The sequence below is a fragment of the Barbatula barbatula genome, assembly GCF_947034865.1.
Source record: "Barbatula barbatula genome assembly, chromosome: 20".
Taxonomy (NCBI): Eukaryota; Metazoa; Chordata; class Actinopteri; order Cypriniformes; family Nemacheilidae; genus Barbatula; species Barbatula barbatula.
In genome coordinates this window covers 10,362,461-10,384,465 of record NC_136783.1, presented here as the reverse complement: position 1 = coordinate 10,384,465, position 22,005 = coordinate 10,362,461, and the positions used below count along the sequence as shown (strand labels likewise).

General features: G+C 38.0%; 1 protein-coding gene across 1 annotated transcript in view; it reads right to left on the bottom strand.

Annotated features, from left to right (window-relative positions):
• naaladl2 (N-acetylated alpha-linked acidic dipeptidase like 2) overlaps window positions 1-19,850 on the bottom strand; it is a 171,319-nt gene extending 151,469 nt beyond the window's left edge. The window contains exon 1 of the mRNA XM_079483974.1: window positions 19,682-19,850. Within this exon, the coding sequence (XP_079340100.1) occupies window positions 19,682-19,724 (43 nt within the window). The 5' untranslated portion in view covers window positions 19,725-19,850. The remainder of the gene's footprint in view (window positions 1-19,681) is intronic.
• Between the last annotated feature and the right edge of the window lie 2,155 nt (window positions 19,851-22,005).

Genomic DNA, 22,005 nt, shown 5'->3' with positions numbered 1-22,005 from the left:
TCTTTGCAACAGGACTGAATGGGGGACTCAAGTAAGCATCACGGTCAGACATCACAGAAGACTCAATATTTCACTTATGCTTAGTGGGTCTATTCTGAATTATAAAAATAAAAACGGTTAAAATACATAACATTTGAAAGTGCATTGTTTAATACACAGAATTTTATTATACATTTACATTTAGTCACTTAGCTTTTGTTCAAACAAATAGAAGCAATTGGAACAACAAAAAGGGTAAGTGCTGTAAAACCTGATCTCATTTAGCCTACCACAGTCCACAAAGCTTATTTTAAGGATAGAAAGAGTAGAAAAGAAATAGAAGTCAGAACTAATCGGTCAGGCGTTGACGGAAGAGATTTGTTTTCAGCCGGTTCTTAAATATGGCAACAGAATCTGCTGATCTTGTAACAGCGGGCAGATCATTCCACAAATGTGGAACAGATCCAGAGAAGGTATTTGAGAGCGATTTTTTCCCTTTTTGGTATGGCACCACAAGAAACAATTCATTTGCAGAGCGTAGGGATCTGGCGGGTACATAAGTCTGTATTAGCGAGTGAAGAACCAGTGGTGGTCTTGTAGGCAAGAGCGAGCGCCCATAGGGAGCCAATGTAACCTAAGAAGAGAGGATTGACGTGAGCTCTCATCGGTTCATTGAACGCTGCTAATTTAACTAATTTATGAAAAGAATTTGCAAAATGAAATGTTTAATTTGAATGAACTTTGAATGTTAATGCCAACACTATGTCCCGACTTCGCTTAATGGTCAAAACATTCTGATTTAATTTTGTCCTTGTGTGGCACACAGTGACAGGAGGTGCTGGGATATTGTGAACGCATGTGCGCATGGGGTAAACATCAAAGAATCTGAATCACATCATTCAGATGACAGCCACAGGATGCATGCAGACAAATGTGTAAACTGTAATAAAATTAGTAACCCTCGAATGAGCCAAAGAGGACAAGACACATATGCAAATTTTACATGTTTAGTGGTTTAGGTGATTCACTAAGATGACCCAGTCATGGAGATAATTATGCAAGCTGGTTTAGGTGCCTCGTATTGGGCAAGCAACACGAGCGAAAATAAACAAAATAACTGACCAAACTGGGTCTAAAAGTTCTTCGACTGTATATCGAGTTCATGTTTATACAACAATACAGGACAAGCACACCAACAATCCTAGTTAGGCTTTTTTCAGGTACTAAACTGAAATTGAAGACATGGTCCTGTAATTTGCCTCTTATAAATGACACATTTTAAGAAACAAAACAAAACAAAGCTTAAAAGAAGCACTTTTAAAGACATTGCAGTTGATTTACCTCCTCTCTTTCCTCACTCTAAAACGTGCAGGGTTGTTTTAACTCCAATCTGGGTAAATATTGTACAGAACCTACCGCTGGGTTGTTTCCACCCGTGGTTGGGTAAAGATAGATAACCTAGCAGTTGTGTTCAACTGTATGATGAAGTGAAGCTTCACAAATTATATTTTACTGTTAGGAGACGAAAATTCATATTTGCGAAAAAGTCCCTTTATCATAAACAGAGTGTAACCTGAGCATTGTATTATCATAAGGGTGCTTCGAAGTCACATAGTTAGAAAATCTGCCAAGAAGATAAATCGTGTAAAAGCATCGTTGCACAGTTAATTCACAAATAAAACAAATATATTTACAGTTTCTAAAAATTATAATGATACTGTGTCCTTTTAAGAATTAGAATTATTGTAAGAAGAACTTCGACTACTCAGACTGGAAATCTGAGGCGGCAGTTTGCAAGTAATGAGGACTAGCAGAGCTCTTCAATACCTGCTGCTCTGACCGTGAAGTTTGTGAGGCAGGGTCAAGTTCCTGAAGCTCATCAGATAAGTGTTTGTGTGAAAGCAAAAGTTGAATCCCCCCCTTCTGAAAGCAAAAAAGCTTTTACATGGTCTTGTGTATCTGCGAAACCACAGACAACGACATACTTGCTCTCTGTTTCTCTTTGTTACTTTTTGTCTAATGGTTTCTGGGTATCTCTGTTACACACTCGCATCCACTCTTCAACACACATCCATCCAAGATTGTGTCTGTACCTAGAGACACAAAATGGAGAGCCATTAAATATTGATACTGACTATTGTGAGGCCGGGTACACCCCTTCACCAACCACTTATTTTTCACAAGATGGTACAGTTTCTATATGTAAGAAACTGAGTGTTTGGTGTGCGTTTGCGCGTATGTGTGTGTGTGCGTGAGAGAGAGAGAGAGAGAGAGAGAGAGAGAAAGGTACATGCTCGGTTTCTAAAAATAAAGTAGTTATCTTTGCAATGGTGACAAATGATCTTTGAAATTGGGGGATCATTAGCTACGGAAGTCTGCTCCAATACTCATTATGGTACATTTATGAAAGTCTGAGCCAAATTTTCACAAGGTTCAGAAGTAGAACCAATCTTTGGTTTATTCAAAACAAGATTTTCACTTATTTAACAAGAGTTGAAACAAAATTTCGGAACTAAGGCCCAATGTCACGGTTATGGACAGAACCCAAGCGCAGGCAGACGTGAGATAAAAAACAACTTTATTTAAACAAAAGACCCACGATGGGGAAAACATGAACTAAAACAAGACAAAAATGTAAACTAAAACTTCCCACAAGGGGGACAAAACAAACGAAGTCCTTTGAATAATAAATCAACAAAATCCACAAACTTAGAACAGGAACACGTAGCCTTTGCTGATAAACATGTATTTAATGTATTAGTTATATAACCTAACAATAGTAATATAGTTTAGTCAGCATTTTCTAATCTTTGTTAATGTTAGATAATGTAAATACAATTGTTCATGTTCGATCTTTGAACAAATGTTAACAGTTATATTTTCAGTAAACATGTAAAACATTTATTAGTAAATGCTAAAATAATACATGAATTATAACGTAGGATTCAAAATGTAAATTTTCAAATACAAAACTAGAAATGGCAGAATCTTTTTTTCCTGACATAATTGAATCCTGTGGCTATTTGTCCGTATGTCTGTTTTATGTTGCTTTCATTAAGAGGACAATAAGACATTAGACATTCGGTGTGTGGTGTAAATTCAAACTTTTGTTCACAGACATCAAGTTTTCTTTTGAAGAGAAAGAATACAGGCATTGCTGCATTTCAAAGGTTTCTTGAAGTCTATTATCCTTCAAGCTTTCTGTGAAAAGAGAGTAAATTGAATTCCCATAAAGTCACTCTTCAGAAATGCTAAGTATTATTTGTGTCGATGTAGTTTATAACCTATATTACGGCATCTCTGTCTAACTAACACGGTCACTAAGAGGGCGTGAGGAGGTGCAGTAATGTTTCACAATAGCTGTGCTGTAGCAACAGTTCTCTACTGTTGCCTAGCATTTGAATCACATTCTCAGTTCATCTATGAGCGAGTTGCCTGGTGACTTCTGCAGCCATGTGACTGAAGTTTTAATGGTGCCACTACAGTCTGATTCATGAAGGTCATTATGCATTTTGACTTCCTGTACCGCGCACAAGGGCAGTGCACCTGCTGTGCGTGAAACAGGCTTGTGGCAGTTCCAAAGTCACTGAAGTAATTAATGAGCATGAATAAACTTTATATGTAAATGATATGAGTGAGTTACTGTACATGTGAATAACTAATATGATTTACTGGCTTATCTGTTCAGCTCACAGCTTGCAAAAGGTGGACCGGGGAAAGCATATTTTAATCAGGTGAATATCTCTCAGTATAGTTCTGTATAGACATACTTTTAATATGTTTTTGTTTAACGCAAGTTCACCTTTTGTTACAAACTAACACTGGGCATGCTGGTTGTCGCACTGGAATGTAAATGTAATTCTTAAAGAATGTGGATTTTCACATATTTTTCAAAAAAAAATTCAGCTATATCGGTCAATAATCAGCATCGTTGATAAAAGCAATTTTACACGCTTTTAATAATGCAGTTAATACTGCACGGCCATTGGTGAGTGCAAAGTAAAACTTTGAGCCAATGGCAGTGGAGCGGCACGGACCTATAGCGATGGCGTCTGCTAAAAAGGGCTGGGCTTATGGCTATATAAGCAGACACATCGCTGTAGGGTGATGCTCGGGGAGAAAAATGAGATTTTCCCATAGCATCCTGCTACCCAGTACTCGTTCCCGTTTCTCAGGGATCCGAGGTTACGTCAGTAACCGAGTACGTTTAATCACATTCAGAAAATTAAGAAAAATGTATTTTATATGCTGAATCGGTATCAGCAGATATCACTCTGAGTAATCCGCTATTGGTGGAGAAATTTAGTATCTGTGCATCTCTATTTACGAGGGATTTTGACACAAGCATGCAAAAGAAAACTACTTAGACAACCCCTAGACAACCACCAGAAAACTGTATTTTGTGGATTTCAGCTCAAAACCTCTCTGATGATTTCCACATGCAGAAAATCTGTCCAATACCTGTGCATACAGTACTTGTGTAATATAGAAGGGACATCAAGGAGACTGTTACAGGACCGATACGTGTGGAAATGAAGGGGACGGATGGTGCACATCTGCAGGTTCCACAATTTCAATAAACCGCCGAGCGTCCCAATAAACACAAGAGGAGAGTGGGAATATTTTATCTTTTACAAGCAGCCGCCACCTCTTCTGAATGTTAAATGAAACCCACAACCTCTGAGTCTAATTCGGAGCCATAAATCGCACACTATGATCTCCTTCTTAATCAAGCTAAGCACAAGCTTCCAATAAAAAATGATAGTGCCACAGTTTTGCAAAGTCAAATATTTTGCCTGTGAAGCAAGTGGGCAGGACACTTTGCATGCCAAATAAAAATTTGTACCGTGGTAAAGAATAAATATTACACAAACAATAAAGCCATTCACTCAGTCACAAAGGTGCACAGCGTTCTCTATCATTTTCCTTCACTGGTGCAATAATTAATTGCCCTGATGCAGTATCTATATAAATACTGTATATGGCAGAATAAGCAGGACAAAATATTGGAACATATTGTGCCCGCAGGGAAAGCTACAATTTCCATGGTTGGCACATATGCAAACCAACAGCGCCCCGCAAGACAAGAAAAATAAAACAAATACTGATTCACTATAGTTTAGAAAACAGTAATAAAATATGACACGAGAACAAATTCATTTTGATAACATCAGATAACTTTGATAGAAAGTTATGTAATGAAGAGGTTGGATAGCTGTCATCTGTTATATTTAAGTACACACTAAGATAATACCAAAGTAGGACAATAACCAAGCAATGCTTCATTTGGTTCAGTCTGTGGTGTAAACAGTTTGCATAAGCAAATGAAGAAAATAAACAATTGGTCCCAAATATTGAGCAATTTTACTGGTAGTAAAAGATTTGTGGCACCTTTCGGTAATTTCAAGTTTTTTGACCATATTTTAAAAAAATACATGAAAATTTTTTGTTAAAAGCAGTAAAAATCCATAACATTTGAGTGTTTTACATTATACATGGAAAATCTGTACAAAAAAAAGCCGCACAATTCTGTAAAATATATATTTTTTTGTCACAGTTTACTTTATTTTGCTATCCTCACTTACATAATTGAACTACAGTGTCCTGCAACCACTGGTATAATATATCAAAAATTATATCTGGTTTGACTTGAAAAGTAATGTGCAAAAGTGGCTGTCAATTGTTCAGTGAAGTTCTTTCCCTTCTTCTCATTCTCTCCTCTGACCTAATGTGCTGAAACCGGGCAGACCTCTGGTAACCTCCACCCCATTCCAAAAAAACAGGAAGTCACCTAAGCCAAGCTCTAGTAATTACCTCCACAGTTCACCAGAGAGGTCTAATATCTGTTGCCTCTTGACTATTTCTGGAGTGGTCACTGTGCATGATTGATAGCTTATAAAACCTTTTTTACAGTTGTGACATTTCGCTGAAACAAGCAGGGTCTGAACTTTCCATCTGGTGCTACCTGCCTTTCATCCTCAAAGTCATTGACTGTCCTTGAGCCACGCCGTCATGCTTTGATCAGAGATCTTTAGAGAAAGGCCAGGAACCCACAAGATTAATGCTTTCCCAGGGCATATTACAGCTCAGCGCCCGCTAGCCTAATCACCAACAACAGCTTATTGTTGATGCAGGTGGTGTGCCAGGCTGCTTACCAACACAACTGCCACCAATGTCATATTTGCCGCGCACCCCACAGGGCACTTAGCAGCATGGCTCCCGAGTGCATTAATGCTCACGAGTCTGACGAAAGCTGGATGAAAGCAGAGAGGAAGAGAAGTTCTATCACTTCACCTTGTGATATCGCTCTTCTGTAATTGAAGTAGCGCATCCTGTATGTAATTTCCCAAATTAAGCCAATGATAAAACCAGGATGTTTTCAGACCCATGTACTTTAGATCCTCTTCTGAGTAATTAAATAATGACTCTGTTTGTTCGTTGTTTATTAAGCTAATATCTAATTTACATGTAAATTGCAATGATTCAAGGATACCAGGCAAAAGACGAAGTCACTCAGAAAATGTTGTTCACTGTTTGGGATTGGCATCTTCTTGGGGCTGTAGAAATAAAAGTGAATTGACTTTTAATGATTTTAATTATTAACCCCTTGGACTTTTATATATCATCGATGTCCTTCTGAAACCTTGTCCAAATTCACTTTTTTCAGGAAATGGGGAAAAAATCCATGTGCTTTTTAAAATATGAAATACTGTGTTGCCAAACTTGACAAGCACATTTTTATCGGTTAGATATTTGCAAAACCCTGTAACAAACATAAAAGGCGACTAATAATAATGATTTATGGCAAAAGAATAAACAAATATGGAGATACAAGGCTTCAAAAGGACACCAGCGAGGCAGAGGGGTTCCATATACAGTTTTTTAGCCAATGACAGTCCCTTGACCCTAATGATTGACATCACATGCCCACACACAGTCCCAAACCCTTTACCAGCATCTATCCGGATGTGTCTGAAGGAACATCCCAGCTAACAAATTTTCATTCCCAGAATGTTCCCCTAACGTTCCCAGAAAGTTATTTTCTAAGGTTCGTTTTTGTTTATCCAGGAAAGTTTTTCTTTACAGAAATAGAACGTTACGTTCTGGGAAACAAAAAACGATCCCCTAACATTATAGGAACCACGAAACTAACGTTTTATTCCTTAAAGAAAAAGAAAAACAAACCTTAAAAACACATTCTGGGAACCAGAAACTATCATTAGAGGAATGTTCTGTCTTTGCCGGGATAATGTAAAAAGTCCTTACTGCCTATACAGTAATTTGCACCCATAAGAGCTACAAACCAATTAAATTGGGTGTTTAAGGAGGCCAGTTGATCCACACCCTTAAGGGTTAAGACAGTGTAATAACTATAGCCTTAGACTAGTCCTGGAAGAGCACACAAATACACAAATCCAAAGTTCATTTCAAATTCAAGTGTAAATTACCTCCTATTATGTGCCATTTTCCTCAGCAAATATTAAGTTCTAAAGGGGATGCGATAAGAAGTTCTGATGGATGTATCCAACCATTTTAATCTCCTATGCAGCGCACAAGCTATTTTCACAGTCCCTTTTGTCTTAGCTGGATATTTATTATTCGTAGAAACAATTTTTATTTCCTGTTGATATGTGGCATCAGTCTAAAATGAGCCACACATAAAAGAGCCTTAATTTGTTCACATGCCTGTTTCAAAATATCAGAAGCAGATCCTAGAAGCTGATGCAATACTTTTTGCCAATACAAAAACATCAAAAACAGAACAAATGCTTTTATGTGTTCATTTCCTTTCTGTGGGTCTGGTTTTCGAGTCATTTGCAATAGAATCAAGTAATAAGGTAAAATGCAATATAAACTGATATTTGAAATGCTATACTATGTACACTTATTCTATATATTAAGCTTGAAGTATCATGTGCATCAAGTGTAGGCAGGGAATGTCCTGCCAAGACGCTATTTTAATATTTTGACTTTACTGTCATTTGGAACACTTCAATTATCCCCAGACAGCATTCAATGTCAGATATCCAAGTCAAACTCGTAAAATCATGTCCTAACATGACATGTTTTAAAAGTTAAAGGCCCATGTAACAGCTTTTCACAAGGAGATGCCAAGCTCGAGTGCAAAGCATTAACCCCTTTCATCTGCCAACGAGCAAAATGCCAGAAAGAGCGGGAGATCACAAAACTGTTAGTACAAACATGGCACTCACGACAAAACATGCCATTTTTGTGCTGAGCCAAGGTTACTCAAGGCCTACAAGGGTAACAGAAGAACAAGCTGAGCGAGAGGACAGCCAAGGATAGGGGCCTTTATCCAACATCCCTGCCCCAATACTAGATCTTTCATCTTTCATGGTGATGGAGTGAATTAAACTTGTATAAGACCTCATGCTTGACCTAGTCGCTTTCAAAGCCATAAAAGAGATTGGTGACCCGATACGGGATGAAGTAAAAGAGATGGAGAGAATGAAAAGGTGGACGGAGAGTGAAAAGAGGGCCTTCCAAAAGAACAAGATGGTTTCTACCAACACATTCACCCTGAAACAGACTACTTGCCAGGAGGACGCTATAAATTCCACAGTGTTTTTTCCACTTGTTCTTGCTTAAAGGGTAAGTTCACCCAAAAATTTAAATTCTGTTATCATTTACTCACACTCTAGTTGTTCCAAACCTGTTTACATTTCTTTGTTTTGTTGAACACAAAATAAGATATTTTGAAGAATGAAATAGTTCTGGGACACTTTTGACAACCATTCAAATTTTTCCCACTATGGTAGTCAAATATGCCTCAAAACTCTCGGTTGCTAACATTCTTCAATATATCAACCAAACAAAGACATTTATACAGATTTGAAAAGGGTCAGTAATACATTATATAATTTTCATTTTTTGGGTAAACTATCCCTTTTTAATTGGCCAAAATAACTATAAATCAAATGTATATTTCCATGAAAAATGTAAAAAAGGATGTAACATAACCCTAATTCTGCCTTCATGTGCTTTCAGAAATTGGACAATTCCCACTTCAACACCGAAGCAACGTCTGGATTTAGTAAAATTTAAAAGTATTTAAACATGAATGTTACGAATGATTTAAAGCATTAAAACATTACAAGTATCTGCTAACATTAAAAGAGCACCGTTCCATAAATTATTTCCAGGTTGAAGTGGTAATTATCGAAATTCTGAGAGCATGCAAAGGCAGCATAGCCAGATACATCAAGACAGGTTCTGGTAGGCAGGACTGTCTGTTTTGCTAACTAATGCAGGAGCAAGGGAGTGTTACAGAAACTGCATATTTCATATTTCAGAGCTAACACACATTTTAACTTTAATACCTGACAAGGACAATGTCATTTTTCTTAATATTACCAGTATCAGAGCTACTTCCTAATGTTTTGGTGAATAAAGATGCTTTCAGTAGACCTTGTGTTTGCCGTTTTGCCCTGGAATTAAGGACATACACAGATATATTACATAAAGCACTGTGACCCTCAACACAACCTGCATGACGTTGAAAGACAAAATGAGGGAGGTGATGCATAATGTACGTGAAATGGCCAGTGGGTTAGATAAGCAGTCGTCTTTCAAGTGAGGAAAATGGTTGCAAATAAAATAAATAATAAAAGAAAACTCAGACACAATGCAAACGCTATCTGACATCTTTAGCAAGCTCTTAAAGCACAACAAATAGCATTGTCACAAATTTAGGTGTGAACCACGGAATGCTAAAGTAGGCCATGCACAGGTGTTAGGGGAAGATAAGCCCTGTCCTTTCCCTGCATTTTAAGGAATCCTGCTCAAAATATGATGGGAGACATATTTCCCCACGCTGAACGTGTCAATCATATTGGTTTCCCTGTGCAGACGGTAGGTTCATGTGGGGCTGGTGTTTCAAAACTGTTGTTGCTTGAGACTAAAATAAAGTCTAAGGATACCTGACAGACACTTGCAGATTAGAGTCAGAGGTCACCTGTGATTCCTCTGGGACCTGCCATTTTCATTGCCTCCTCTTCGAAGGATTTGATTCACTGTAGAATGCATTACAAAGGGGAAACAAATGTGAAATAAATTATGTTCTCAGCCAATAAGAACAGCCGGAAAACATTGTAAAAACGTATGTGACTTTGTTGCTGTCTTCATTCGGTTTAAAGTTCACCCCAAAACTCCAATTTGCTGTTTATTTACTAACCCGCAGGCCATCAGAGATGTAGGTGACATTTTTTCTTAGTAGAACCATAAAGAAGATTGTTTGGTAAATCCGCAGCCCTCTTTGCTTGATATGATGGGAATCTATGGGCTCCATCTGTCTAAAAGTTCTTAAAGCACATAATTGCAAAAAGCGGCTCATGGAGACATGTCGATGTTCGATAAATTTTCTGCAACAGTCGCTCAACACTCCCTTTCTGCAGGTGGCGCTAAACGCACCAGATGCTGGTATGCCATCAGCCACCACATTACTGCAAGAAGATCGGGATCGGGACGTGTGCAGCGGCTGCACAGTATGGCTAATATTATAAAAAATGACGTTCAGTTTTATGAAAATATCGGACCTTTCCTTTATCACGACGTCAACATGTCGACAGGAGCCGCTTTTTGGAATTATGTGCTTTAGGAACTCTTAGACAGGTGGAGCCCATAGATCCCATTATTTGAAGCAAAGAGGGCTGCGGATTTACCAAACTCTACTCAATTTACCAAATTCTACTCAAGAATAAATATCACCCACATCGCGGATGGCCTGGGGGTGAGAAAATAAACAGTAGATTGGAGTTTTGGGGTGAACTATCTATTTAAGAGTTTGTGGCATCAATTGAATTCTATTCCCATGTTGCAAAAGAGTTTGGGTGAGAATGACAACTAGATGGGAGACGAATGGCAGATTTTGAACAGGGTTAAACGTCATCGCCGATGATTGTTGCTGCATAATGTGATGAGGGCATGCGTCAACCTTCCAGGCTGTCCCAAATAATTGATGTTTTGTAATTCGTAGTAGGCGAATTAGACTCTTTGGTCTGTCAGTTGAATGCACACATCCAAAGGAATCATTCAAAATTGTTCTGATAGGGAACGTTAAGAAACAGCCGTTGCCACAAAGCAGAGGACTATGGAGCATCTGTAAATTACCAAAACTTGCTGGTGAGGATTGTGAATGTGCTAAGAATCTGTCATCTTTAATTATGGTTTGATTCCTGTTCTTATAGGGAACGAAAATACAATCATCCAGCTTTTACAGAAATGTGCAAGACGTAAAAAGACAATACCAGCTGACAGCTCATGAATCATCACATGACAGTAAATCACTGTGTTCAACAAATTACTTTTAATATAAAGTGTGTACAACAGGCACTCAGGAACTGAACAATTTAGATGGGCTGGCTGCATTGAATATCTGACTGATGCTCATGTCAAGTGATCAATTTTAAAGGGATTGTTCATCCCCTGTATATTATCTGTCATAATATATTCCAGTTAGGTGTTAGGTCAGTGAAACTGAAGATATTCTTAGAAATGTCTCAGTGGTTTTGTGTCCAAAAAATGGAAGTCAATGGGGATCAATGGTTACCAATATACTTCAAAATATCTTCTTTCGTGTTCTGCAGAGGAAAGAATGTAATAGAGGTTTGGAATGACACAAGGGTGTGTAAATAATGATATTATTTTTATTTGGGGTTGAACTATGCCTTTGGCCGCCTTTACACTGCAAGGCTTAATGCTCAGATCACATTTTTTGTCCCACCTGTTTAAACTTACTTCAGACACGCCTCCTATCCGACGTCCGTGTTTACATTAATCTCCCGCCCAAAGAGATGCCATTCACTAAGCACCATGCTTGACCCTTGAATTCTGCTTGGACTTCTGTTAATTCATCTGTTCAAAAGTCAGCAAAGGTACACCCAACAGCAATTCAAAATAATTCAACAAAAAATCAAAAGTGTTGTTTTTTATGATGCCATCATAAAGATGGCTTAAACGCTTTCCACATCGGTGTCAAGACAGCTGTGGATAAGAACTATAAGGCAAGAGTGGTGGAACCAAGTCCAGAAATTTGACGAAAAGGAATGGTACAAAATCCATCCATTGCCACACATAAATTTCCGGATGCCGTGTGCTTCCTACCGGTGCGCATTAATGATGTTCAACACAATCCGCCGTGCAAAAGTGACGTAAAAGCCAAGGCGAATCGCATATGTGAGTTTAGACGCAGGTCGGATGTCTGGATACCTGATATAAAAATATCGGATAAAAATCCACATTTGGAAGTGACTCAGACCAGATATGAAAAAAAGGAATTCGGGCGGTTTGTTGTGTTTACAGGTATGCAACAAATTCCAACCTGAGTCGGATGTGAGGAAAAAATCTGATTTTTTGTGACAGTGTTAACAGAAATATTTATCACTAATTATTCTACAAAGCACATCAAATTCTGTTTAAATAATTGCCCGTGAAGTTGAAAAGAACACATATTCCTCTAAATGTCCTTTAGGAAAAGATTGTGAAAATGTATTACAAAGAGGAGGGTGAGAACAGAGTTGGAAGCAAAATTGAGTGAGATGACCCATATTTTCATTAAACAGGCTGATATGAGAAAACGACTGTGGCTATGATGGTAACCTTCATTTATTTGTGCCAAGGCCAAAGTCCTCCCTTCTACTTTGAAATATCAGCTAAATGTATTATATATATATATATTTATATATTATTATTATTATTTTAGATTCAAATTCGAAAAGAAAAGTCTGTCCCACCACAACCCAATGTCCTTGTCCATGACTATTTCCTCTTTCAAAAGATGAATACATGTATATAATAAGCATGTATATAATGTATCTGTATAGATCTAGAAAAAAATCATTTATTGCATTGCATACATTCCAGAAATGAAAATTTTGTCATGGTTAACTCACGTCTTGTCAATTTAAACATGTACTACTTTATTTTTTCCGCAGAACACGAAATAAGATATTTTGAAGAAAGTTGGTATCAGTGCCGGCACTCATTCACTTCTTTTGTATGGACACAAAACCAAACCAAGTCAATGGGTGCCGCTTGACAACATTCTTCAAAATATCTTTTGTGTTCAGCAAAATAAAAAGTCATACAGGTTTTTATTGACAAGAGGGTGGAGTAAATGAGGACAATTTAAATATTGGGGTGAACTATCACTTTATTGTCTCACAAATAAAGTTTTATAGTGCCCCAAAAACACTTAACAACTCATACTTGGTTCTGCTATAAATATTCATTGCATTAAAAACTCAACCTTAATCCCTGTGCTAATAAATGATACTTGACTGAATCAACTTCACTTAGTTTTGTCAAAAAGGAGAACATTGATACATTTATATATCTACTTATTGTGTGGTTTTTAATGATGTTTTTCTGCGCAGTGATTCGTTTTTGATTATGTTTGTTCTATAGTTTCGTCAAATAAAAGCTACTAAATTTGAAATGTTCTTATATAAAATGCAAATCCATTCACACATGATTTATGCATAGTATAAAAAGCCTACCACAACAGCTTAAATCAAACCGTTTAAGCTACTCATTCTGAACAGCATTATAATCACTTCTGATAATGTCAGACCATGAACAAAGACCTCATAAAATTAAAGGTAATGTCCCAAGTGAACATTTAAAGTATTTTCTACCAGCATTAATATAGGTCTTGTTTGTTCTGCACTTTATGAAATGTCATATTTAGTTTGAAAGACATTTGGTGAGACATCGGAATACCAGGAAAGGATCTATATCTAGAGAGCTGCACAACAATAGGCCTGAGATAAACATAAAAAAATCCATTCCAGTATTTATGAAACAGACATCGCAATGCAGTATTATTGTATGATTTCCAGCGCTGTAATGCAGTAAATATAAACACGTGGCACATCCAAGAAGCATTATTCTCTGCTAATGACTCTTCATTGATGCTGGGAGAACATTTTTATTGAACTACTCTTTCACCATTTACAAGCAAACGACAGAAAGTAGGCAGGTCGAACAATGTACCTCATTGACAAATATTAATGAATTACTATACATTGAACATTGTTCATCTTAATTGTATGTGTTGGAGAGACAGGGCCTCACCCACTTTAACTGAAACATAAGACCAATAGCATAAAAAATGTATTATAGTGTAGTCTTAAAACGCTGGCTGGATGATAGGATGATAATTATGGGCTAAAGGAAGGTTTTAGAAAGGCAGGCTGTGAGGTAAACGCATCTATGAAAAAAGAGGGGATAAATAAGACAGTCTGGTTGATGCTCTCTCCACACAATAGAGCGGCAAGAGAAAAGGTCACCTGACACTGGAGCATTAGGCCAAGTGTGTCACTGGTATTTGCAGCAGGAAAACCAAACTTCCTTCATGAAACACTAAAGTGCACAGCCCAAGAAAATGTTGCCATGTTATGTGACAAATGGAAAAATTCTCTTTTTACTGCAATTTACTGCAGATTACGCAATCATTTGGTCTTTTTGTAAATTCTATTTTAAGAAATATGACGGGTTGGCAAATCCGACCCATCTTACACACAACGTGCCATTATCCATTGACCCTGATTTGCCCTTCTCTACAGCTCTGACACGTGATCAATAGGTTTTCAATTTTTGTGATATCTCTCCCTTACTTACTTTTAAGAGCCTTGCCAGTGGCAGTCAATAGCTTTAATAAAAAAATCTCTTGATACCCTGAGGAAATGACATCATAACAAAGGGACATTGTGTATTTCTACAATCCGTGTTCCATTAGACATACATTTTTTTTCATGAAGTTTCTTCTATTCTGCTAAGAGCCGAATCTGTTAGGGAATGTTCCTCACCCAAACTTCTAAACCTGCTGTTTGACAGGCTCAACAACACCTAGCTCCATTTGCAAACATCGCAATGCAGTATTATTGTATGATTTCCAGCGCTGTAATGCAGTAAATATAAACACGTGGCACATCCAAGAAGCATTATTCTCTGCTAATGACTCTTCATTGATGCTGGGAGAACATTTTTATTGAACTACTCTTTCACCATTTACAAGCAAACGACAGAAAGTAGGCAGGTCGAACAATGTACCTCATTGACAGGGAATGTTCCTCACCCGAACTTCTAAACCTGCTGTTTGACAGGCTCAACAACACCTAGCTCCATTTGCAAACAAACGTATCATAGCAGATGATTTGGTCTTTCCTGACACATTCATAAATCTGTTAGTAGGAAGCCAAATACTAACTGCTGTCTCCATTGTGACATCCAAGTAGAAATATTCACACTTATGCACAAAATAAACTTGAGTGTATGATCTCATGAGGAAACACACATCAAGTAACACACACGAGAACAAAATAATTTGTGGGTATTTGTATCTTTAAAAATTGAATGAATCTGCAATGTATCTTTCACAAAATAAGCTACAACTATTTTTGGTCAAAACGCAGGCTTTTGGATCTATGCCATGTTACTTATTATATACTATAGGTGTAAAATAGTTTGTTTTCAACTTAAGAAAATAAGTTATAAAGTGTACATAAGGGATAGCATAAGGGAATTTTAATATTTGGGTAAACTATTCCTTTCATTTAAAAATTCCAATTGTTTTCATCCAATTGTTGTCTATCGCAGGTAGCATAAACTGTTAAAGATTTGTAAAAATTGGACAGGATGTACTGTATTAAAGGGGTGATACGGAGTTGAATACGTGACTTTAGTGTGTTAAAAGTTGCCCATGCATGTAATAGACACTGCATTATAATCTATAATCATTATAATAAGAAAATGCATTATATCTTAAAGCGAATGCTCACCCAGACCTGCCTGAAACGGCTTGTGTAACCATACCTCCACAAATGTACGCCATTTTGTGGTATGACTTGACTGCCCAAATGTAAACGCAAGTAAGGTGGGTGGTCCTGTCAGTACAAATGCTTTGGAACCTGATGTTCCAAATATGGTAAGAGGCGTTACAAGAGAGAAGATACAAACATGCAAAATATGTGGAAAATACAGCGTTTTTGAACCTTAAACCTTTGAATACACATTTAATTACATCTAAAACAAACGATAATATTTGTTTAAGCCGTGTCAAATTACTTCTTTTAAATTAAGGAATGAATTTATTCCCTTATTCGCAGCTGTTTCACCTGTATTCTGAATTCTGCATTGCGTTGTGTTTATTTGTATCATTATTTGCTGTTTGACCTGTACTGTACTGCATTGCTGCAAGTGCAATGGAATCATAAATTAAATGAATGCAAAAAATGTCTTGTTAGAAAGTTACATTTTTACAGTGTAAGTGAAACACTGTAATTTGTGTATTTCAACAGGCAATAGTGCACACTGTGAAACGTCTGTGAGTTACTCGAACTTATGTAACAATGACTCAGAGTTCTCGACCTGTTCGAGGGTTGAGTATTAACTAGGTCACACAGAGTAAGAATACAAATCAAGTAGAAATGATGAACGGATTGCATATGCCAAAAGGAAAATTACTATTCTGTATTCAACAGTCTGAGATGTAGAGCAGAGCACATGCAGTCAAAACATTTGGGGAATTTTGTTGTGCTGTACTAAGCCGCATTTATTTAGCTGACAAATTGAGCAGGGCCAAATCGCCTGTTGCCTTCCTCTAACTGGGCGAGCTCAGGCATTTAAATGACTATTCATTAAAACATCTTACTGCTCTTCGCCGACATCCAGAGGCACAAAATGACCTCCATGCTTAAGGCATTAAACAGTGCAGGTGGGTACCACGAACATCGGGACGGAATGAGCAGAATGTCTGGACGGCTGACTCCAATTGAGAGCCTGCAATGTCCAATGCTGTAGAAACCCTTCACATCTGTGTCTATTTCAATCGTCACATTTAAAGAGAAACGAGCACAGTTTTTTTTTATAGATGGGGAAGATGAATCGCAAACTCACGGTGCTAAATGATCTGTTTGCATTTCGTCTCCTGGTAACTTTTCCTCCCTTCAAAATCTATTACAAAACTGACAAATCCTCCACGAACCCATGGAGAGTTTTTCATCTAACTAGCATGAGGAGATACATTATTTTACCGTTCTGACTGTTAAAGGAATATCATGAATAAATCAGCATTGGAGACAACAGCTGCAAACTGTCATGTGCAAGATTCACGCTAAGAAAATAGCTTAACTGTAATACAACAAACAGCTATTTACAGCTGCTCTGTTGAAGTAGCGGACACCACCTCATTTGTCCTGCCAGGCCTATCCTATCCCCAGACGGACTGAAAGGGATGTTTCCTCACTGTTTGATCCCCTGCAGCAGAGCGGACCGAGAAACGCGAGGTGACACGGTGTGAATTGACTCAGGCTGTTTTGTGAGGCTGGTGGTGATCATGCAGAACTTTAAAGTGATCTCTAACACAGAACAACTCACTGAATGGAACGGGACTGGAGGAACATTGAGCCTGAAAGCAGGGAGGTGTAAGGGATAGTTCACCCAAAAAGAAAATTGTTTCAGCATTTACTCACCTTCAAACCTGTAAGACTTTCTTTCATCTGCAGAGCATAAAAGAAGATATTTTGAAGAACGTTGGTAACCAAAAAACATAAGAACCAACTTGACCTCTATTGTAGTTTTCATAATATCTTGTACGGGTTTGAACAACACAAGGATGAATAAAGGATAACTGAATGCTACTGAATGGCTTTAGATGAGATCTTTGTAGAAAACGGTAGCCAGTACATGAAGGTTATTACTTATTCCTGCAAAATCGCTCTTGAACCTTTCTACAGTACTTGTTTCTTTTCTCTAGTCTTTAACTTCATAGAGGAGCCAAGGAGGTCACCATCTCTCGCGCAGCACCAAATCCGTCCATTCTTTGCACTCCATGTGCTGACCGAGGTGAAACAGGTGCAGAGAAAGTGAAGTATATTTAGATATCTGTACGGCTTATGAAACCAAAGGGGCTCTGAGCTACGCTTATCAATGACCGACGAACAACCGTTCTGAAGACAGATAACAAAAGACGTCCCATTGGGGTTTAAATACCAGAGTAGAGCATTGGTTTCCATTCTTTCTTTGAAATTCAAAAGATCGCATTTCAAAAGGAAGACAAAAAAGACAGGTGATATGTAAAGAAATGATGATGTGCTCTTTTGAGTGTGTCAGGTAGCATTGCGTGAGAAAAAGGTCAGGGCTCGGTCACTGCCTCCTCAGCTCTACTTCACAACTCACTTCGATATCATCCATTCCTCACTGCTTTATTCTAAAGACACACGCACGGATGATTCCGATATGAGAGTCGTTCTGTATTCCTCATGTCTTTTCTGTGGGATACATGACCACAAAGGAAATGAATACACTTGCTGAAACTGATCAGGCATGCACCTCTTGACCTGTGACCTTTGGGGCAGGACAGGAAGAGGAATGTGTTTCATCAAAATAACAAGTGTGGACAAGGTGACCCAACTCTTAAACAGCACAGGTGAGACACGCACACGTGCGCACTCACCTCCGCCATGTCCACTTTTGAGATTAAGAAGGGAATTAATAAAATATCCGGATGGAATGCAACTACTGTATGAGTAATAAAGAACGGCTTACTGTATCAGATAAATCCACAGACGTCGCAGGGATCGCACACATATAACGCACATAAACACGACCCTTAAACTAGTGATAACCTGTTGCAATACAAAGCCTTTTCTATGGATCACTGATTATGTTAACAACGCTGGTTCAACGTTGGTCTTAAAGAACTTCCTGTTTCTGTGCTTTAACACTACACAAAGTTTGAACAAAATACATCCCCAAGGAATATTTAAAATTGATTGAAAATTTTACAAATATTTGTGAGTTTGAGTTATTTATGTAATACGTTTAAATAATAATAATAATAAATAGATAAACTGAAACCGTAAACCTGACATGCTTCTGGACCAATTTATATGAACGAGGATATATTAGTGAGGATCATTTTGACTGGTGAGAATGTTTTAGGGCTCACAAATATAGCAGAACCATATAGTACATAAAGATAAACACTCCTGCACATGCACTTGTGACAAGCACTGTAATATTTTTAAATCTTTTTCACACACACGCAAACAAAAACACACACACACACCTTTATTTATCATGTAAATATATTGACCCTATTTTCCTACAAAAGAGGGCCACAAAAGAGGGCAGTTAACTTTCTTTGGTCCACATGCAGTTATTTTAGCAGAGTATATCCACTCACATCCCCAGTCTGCCCTAATACATGTTCTTACAGTAGCAAGCATGAACACACAAGCTATCACAAGCTAACACATTTGGAAACATTATGCTGATAAAAAAAACATTACCGTTTTACATTAAAATGCAAAAAGACAAGCCCATAGCCTGTGACTGCTCTTCCTTAGCCTTAAAGCCCTCATGTTTTAAGTTACCAATGCAATAAACTAAGCAAAACCACAGCACAAGACAATGATCCTTCCATGGCAGCAGAAAATATATTAAAATACAGCTGGCCTCTTGATTTATATCCCGTACCAGCTCACCTAATGAACATTACCTAAGAAAACCCAGGAGGCTCCTTGCCAAAGCCATTGGAAACAGACTGTTCCCTGTGTGAGTCTAACATACAGCAGTGAGCAGGAAGCACCTGCACAAAGTCCCTGTTCAAATAGAGCAGGCAGCAAACCAGGCGCTGCGTTCATTACAGAGAAAAAGGGGTGGCAATATAAACATTTACCTTGCAGGGCTGGGTTTGAATGGAATTCCTGTGTGTCCACCATTGCGAGAACTCCCTCTAACTTCCCCCTCTCTCGCTCTCTCTCTCCCACTGTGAGGTGGCTGACAGGAGAATTGGTTATCTAATAGTTTCCCATGTAGCTCTGTCTTGCTCTCCCAAACACGACTCTAAGGAGGATTTCCTCTCATGTAGACAAATTAGCATAAACTGCTTCCTGGCTCACCTATACTTATCCAACCTGTTCTACGCTGCCTCCACCCGCTGTGCCGCCTGCACCTGCTGAAACTGGACACACCAGCTCTAAAACTCACTCTGTTGGATGGTAAAACAGTTACTTAATGCGAAAAATGCTTCAGTTACGCACCTGGGAGATACCTCCTGGGATATGAAAATGCCCTGGCTCTTTATTGTTCGGTTTTTCATAGTGTTTGGGAAGTAATTGCAACTTAAATAGCAATTTTAAGAGGAAAAGACAAAGAAACAACAATAAACTAAGAGCTTCTTTTCCCCTAAGGGGAATACGAACCCCATTCAGACTTTATCTTTGCCTTGTAAGCAGATACGACAATGAAGCCAAGGAGGAGTGGAACTCCAGAAAATGGCCCAACGGTATGAATCATCGATGTTATGCTTTGTTTAGTTCTCAAACTTACTTTCATAAACAACTAAAGCCACACAAAAGATTAAAAAATATGGTTTGGAGAGAACAATGACAATCTGATGTTTGAAAACAATCAATTTTTGTGCTTTAGAAATGATGCATTTTCAAAAGAGTGAAAAATGATGTGTACACACATGTGATAAAACTACTCATTTATGATTTGTATTCTTTTATTCTTACATTTAGACCGTTTAAAGGTCCAGTGTATGAAATTTAGCGGCATCTAGTGGTGAGGTGGCAAGGTGCAACCAACGGCTCACTGCAGCACTACAGTGAGTTACACATGACTAAGATGTCTTCACATTTTCGCTTCTTTGCCGAAGAAATTTATTTATTTACAAAACGTGCTCTGTAGTGCAGTTTGTCCATTTAGGGCGTCTGTAGAAACAACATGGAGAATTGGGGGCATGAAAAGTCCATTCTACTATATTGATTTTAAGATACCAAGGAAAATTGTAACAGCAATTGAAAGGCAATTATTGTTTTTATATGGAGAATTTCTGACATTTTTATAATAATGCTAATACTGTGTCTAATTGGGACTAAATCTAACACATCATCTCTGTTTAAATAGTCATGATAAATCTGATCAGACCAAACAAGCAACATGTTATTTTCTGCAAAAGGCCGCTTTTAGGCTGTACCTTCAAATACATTTTAATGCTTGAGTAAAGTGTGCTCATAAAAGTCATGAGACAAAACTCTTTGGATCGTCTTCAGTGGGCAGCAACAATTATGAATTGCAAAGCTGACATTGTGGACCGCACACAGAGCAGCTCATTAGAGACAAAGAAGAGGCGTTTCACCTCTGAATCGAGACAGTATTTTGAGAGTAATATGGAAATCTTTTGATCTGCAGAATGCAAATCTTTCTGTCGCCCAAATAAACAGACCAAGCGTAAAGAGGTTTAACAAGAGGGTCCAAACCGCGACCTCTGTATTTAATGAGTTACAATGTCACCCGATCCTCTTCTCTGAGGACAGCGTTCTTCACGGATAAGCCTTTGAAACATGCATTAGACTGAAAGGTTACCACGGTACGCGAATCACTAAAGTGGAGCGGTTTCAGTTTACAGAGCTACCTATTTTTAATATTCATCAGATTCAAGGAAAAGTTGCATCAACTGTGTATATACACATCAAATATTCTCTCAACATAAATAATATAACTGAATTGCCACAGCATGCCTACCAATGTTCTGTAATGTAATGAAAACATGTATGCCTTTATTTTTTGACGCGGAGCGAGGAGTTAAACAACTTTCAGACCGATTGTCGTAGCCTCTTTGTAAAACCCTGATGACAATTTTTGGGTCCACTGAATAGAGATGCTGCAGTAGTCTCCAGTTACTTCCCATGGTTTAAGTGATGAGCTCTTGACTCACGTTCACTTGCCGCTTCTTAATGTTAAGATGCACCTGATAATATTATCACCCGGGCCTCTTCCTTGTCCTCATCCTCCAGGTCTTCGTATAACACAAACTCATTGAAAATAAATCAATAGAAGCTTAGAGACTCAGAGACTCGCATTTCTGGCAGTGTCTGTACTCTACTGAAAGGACACAAAAAGTGAATTCACCCAATCCCAGTAATTATGATTAAGAGCTTACCACATAATATTGAGCAGAGAGGAAAAATACTTTCTGCTGGTTCTTCTTTGCAA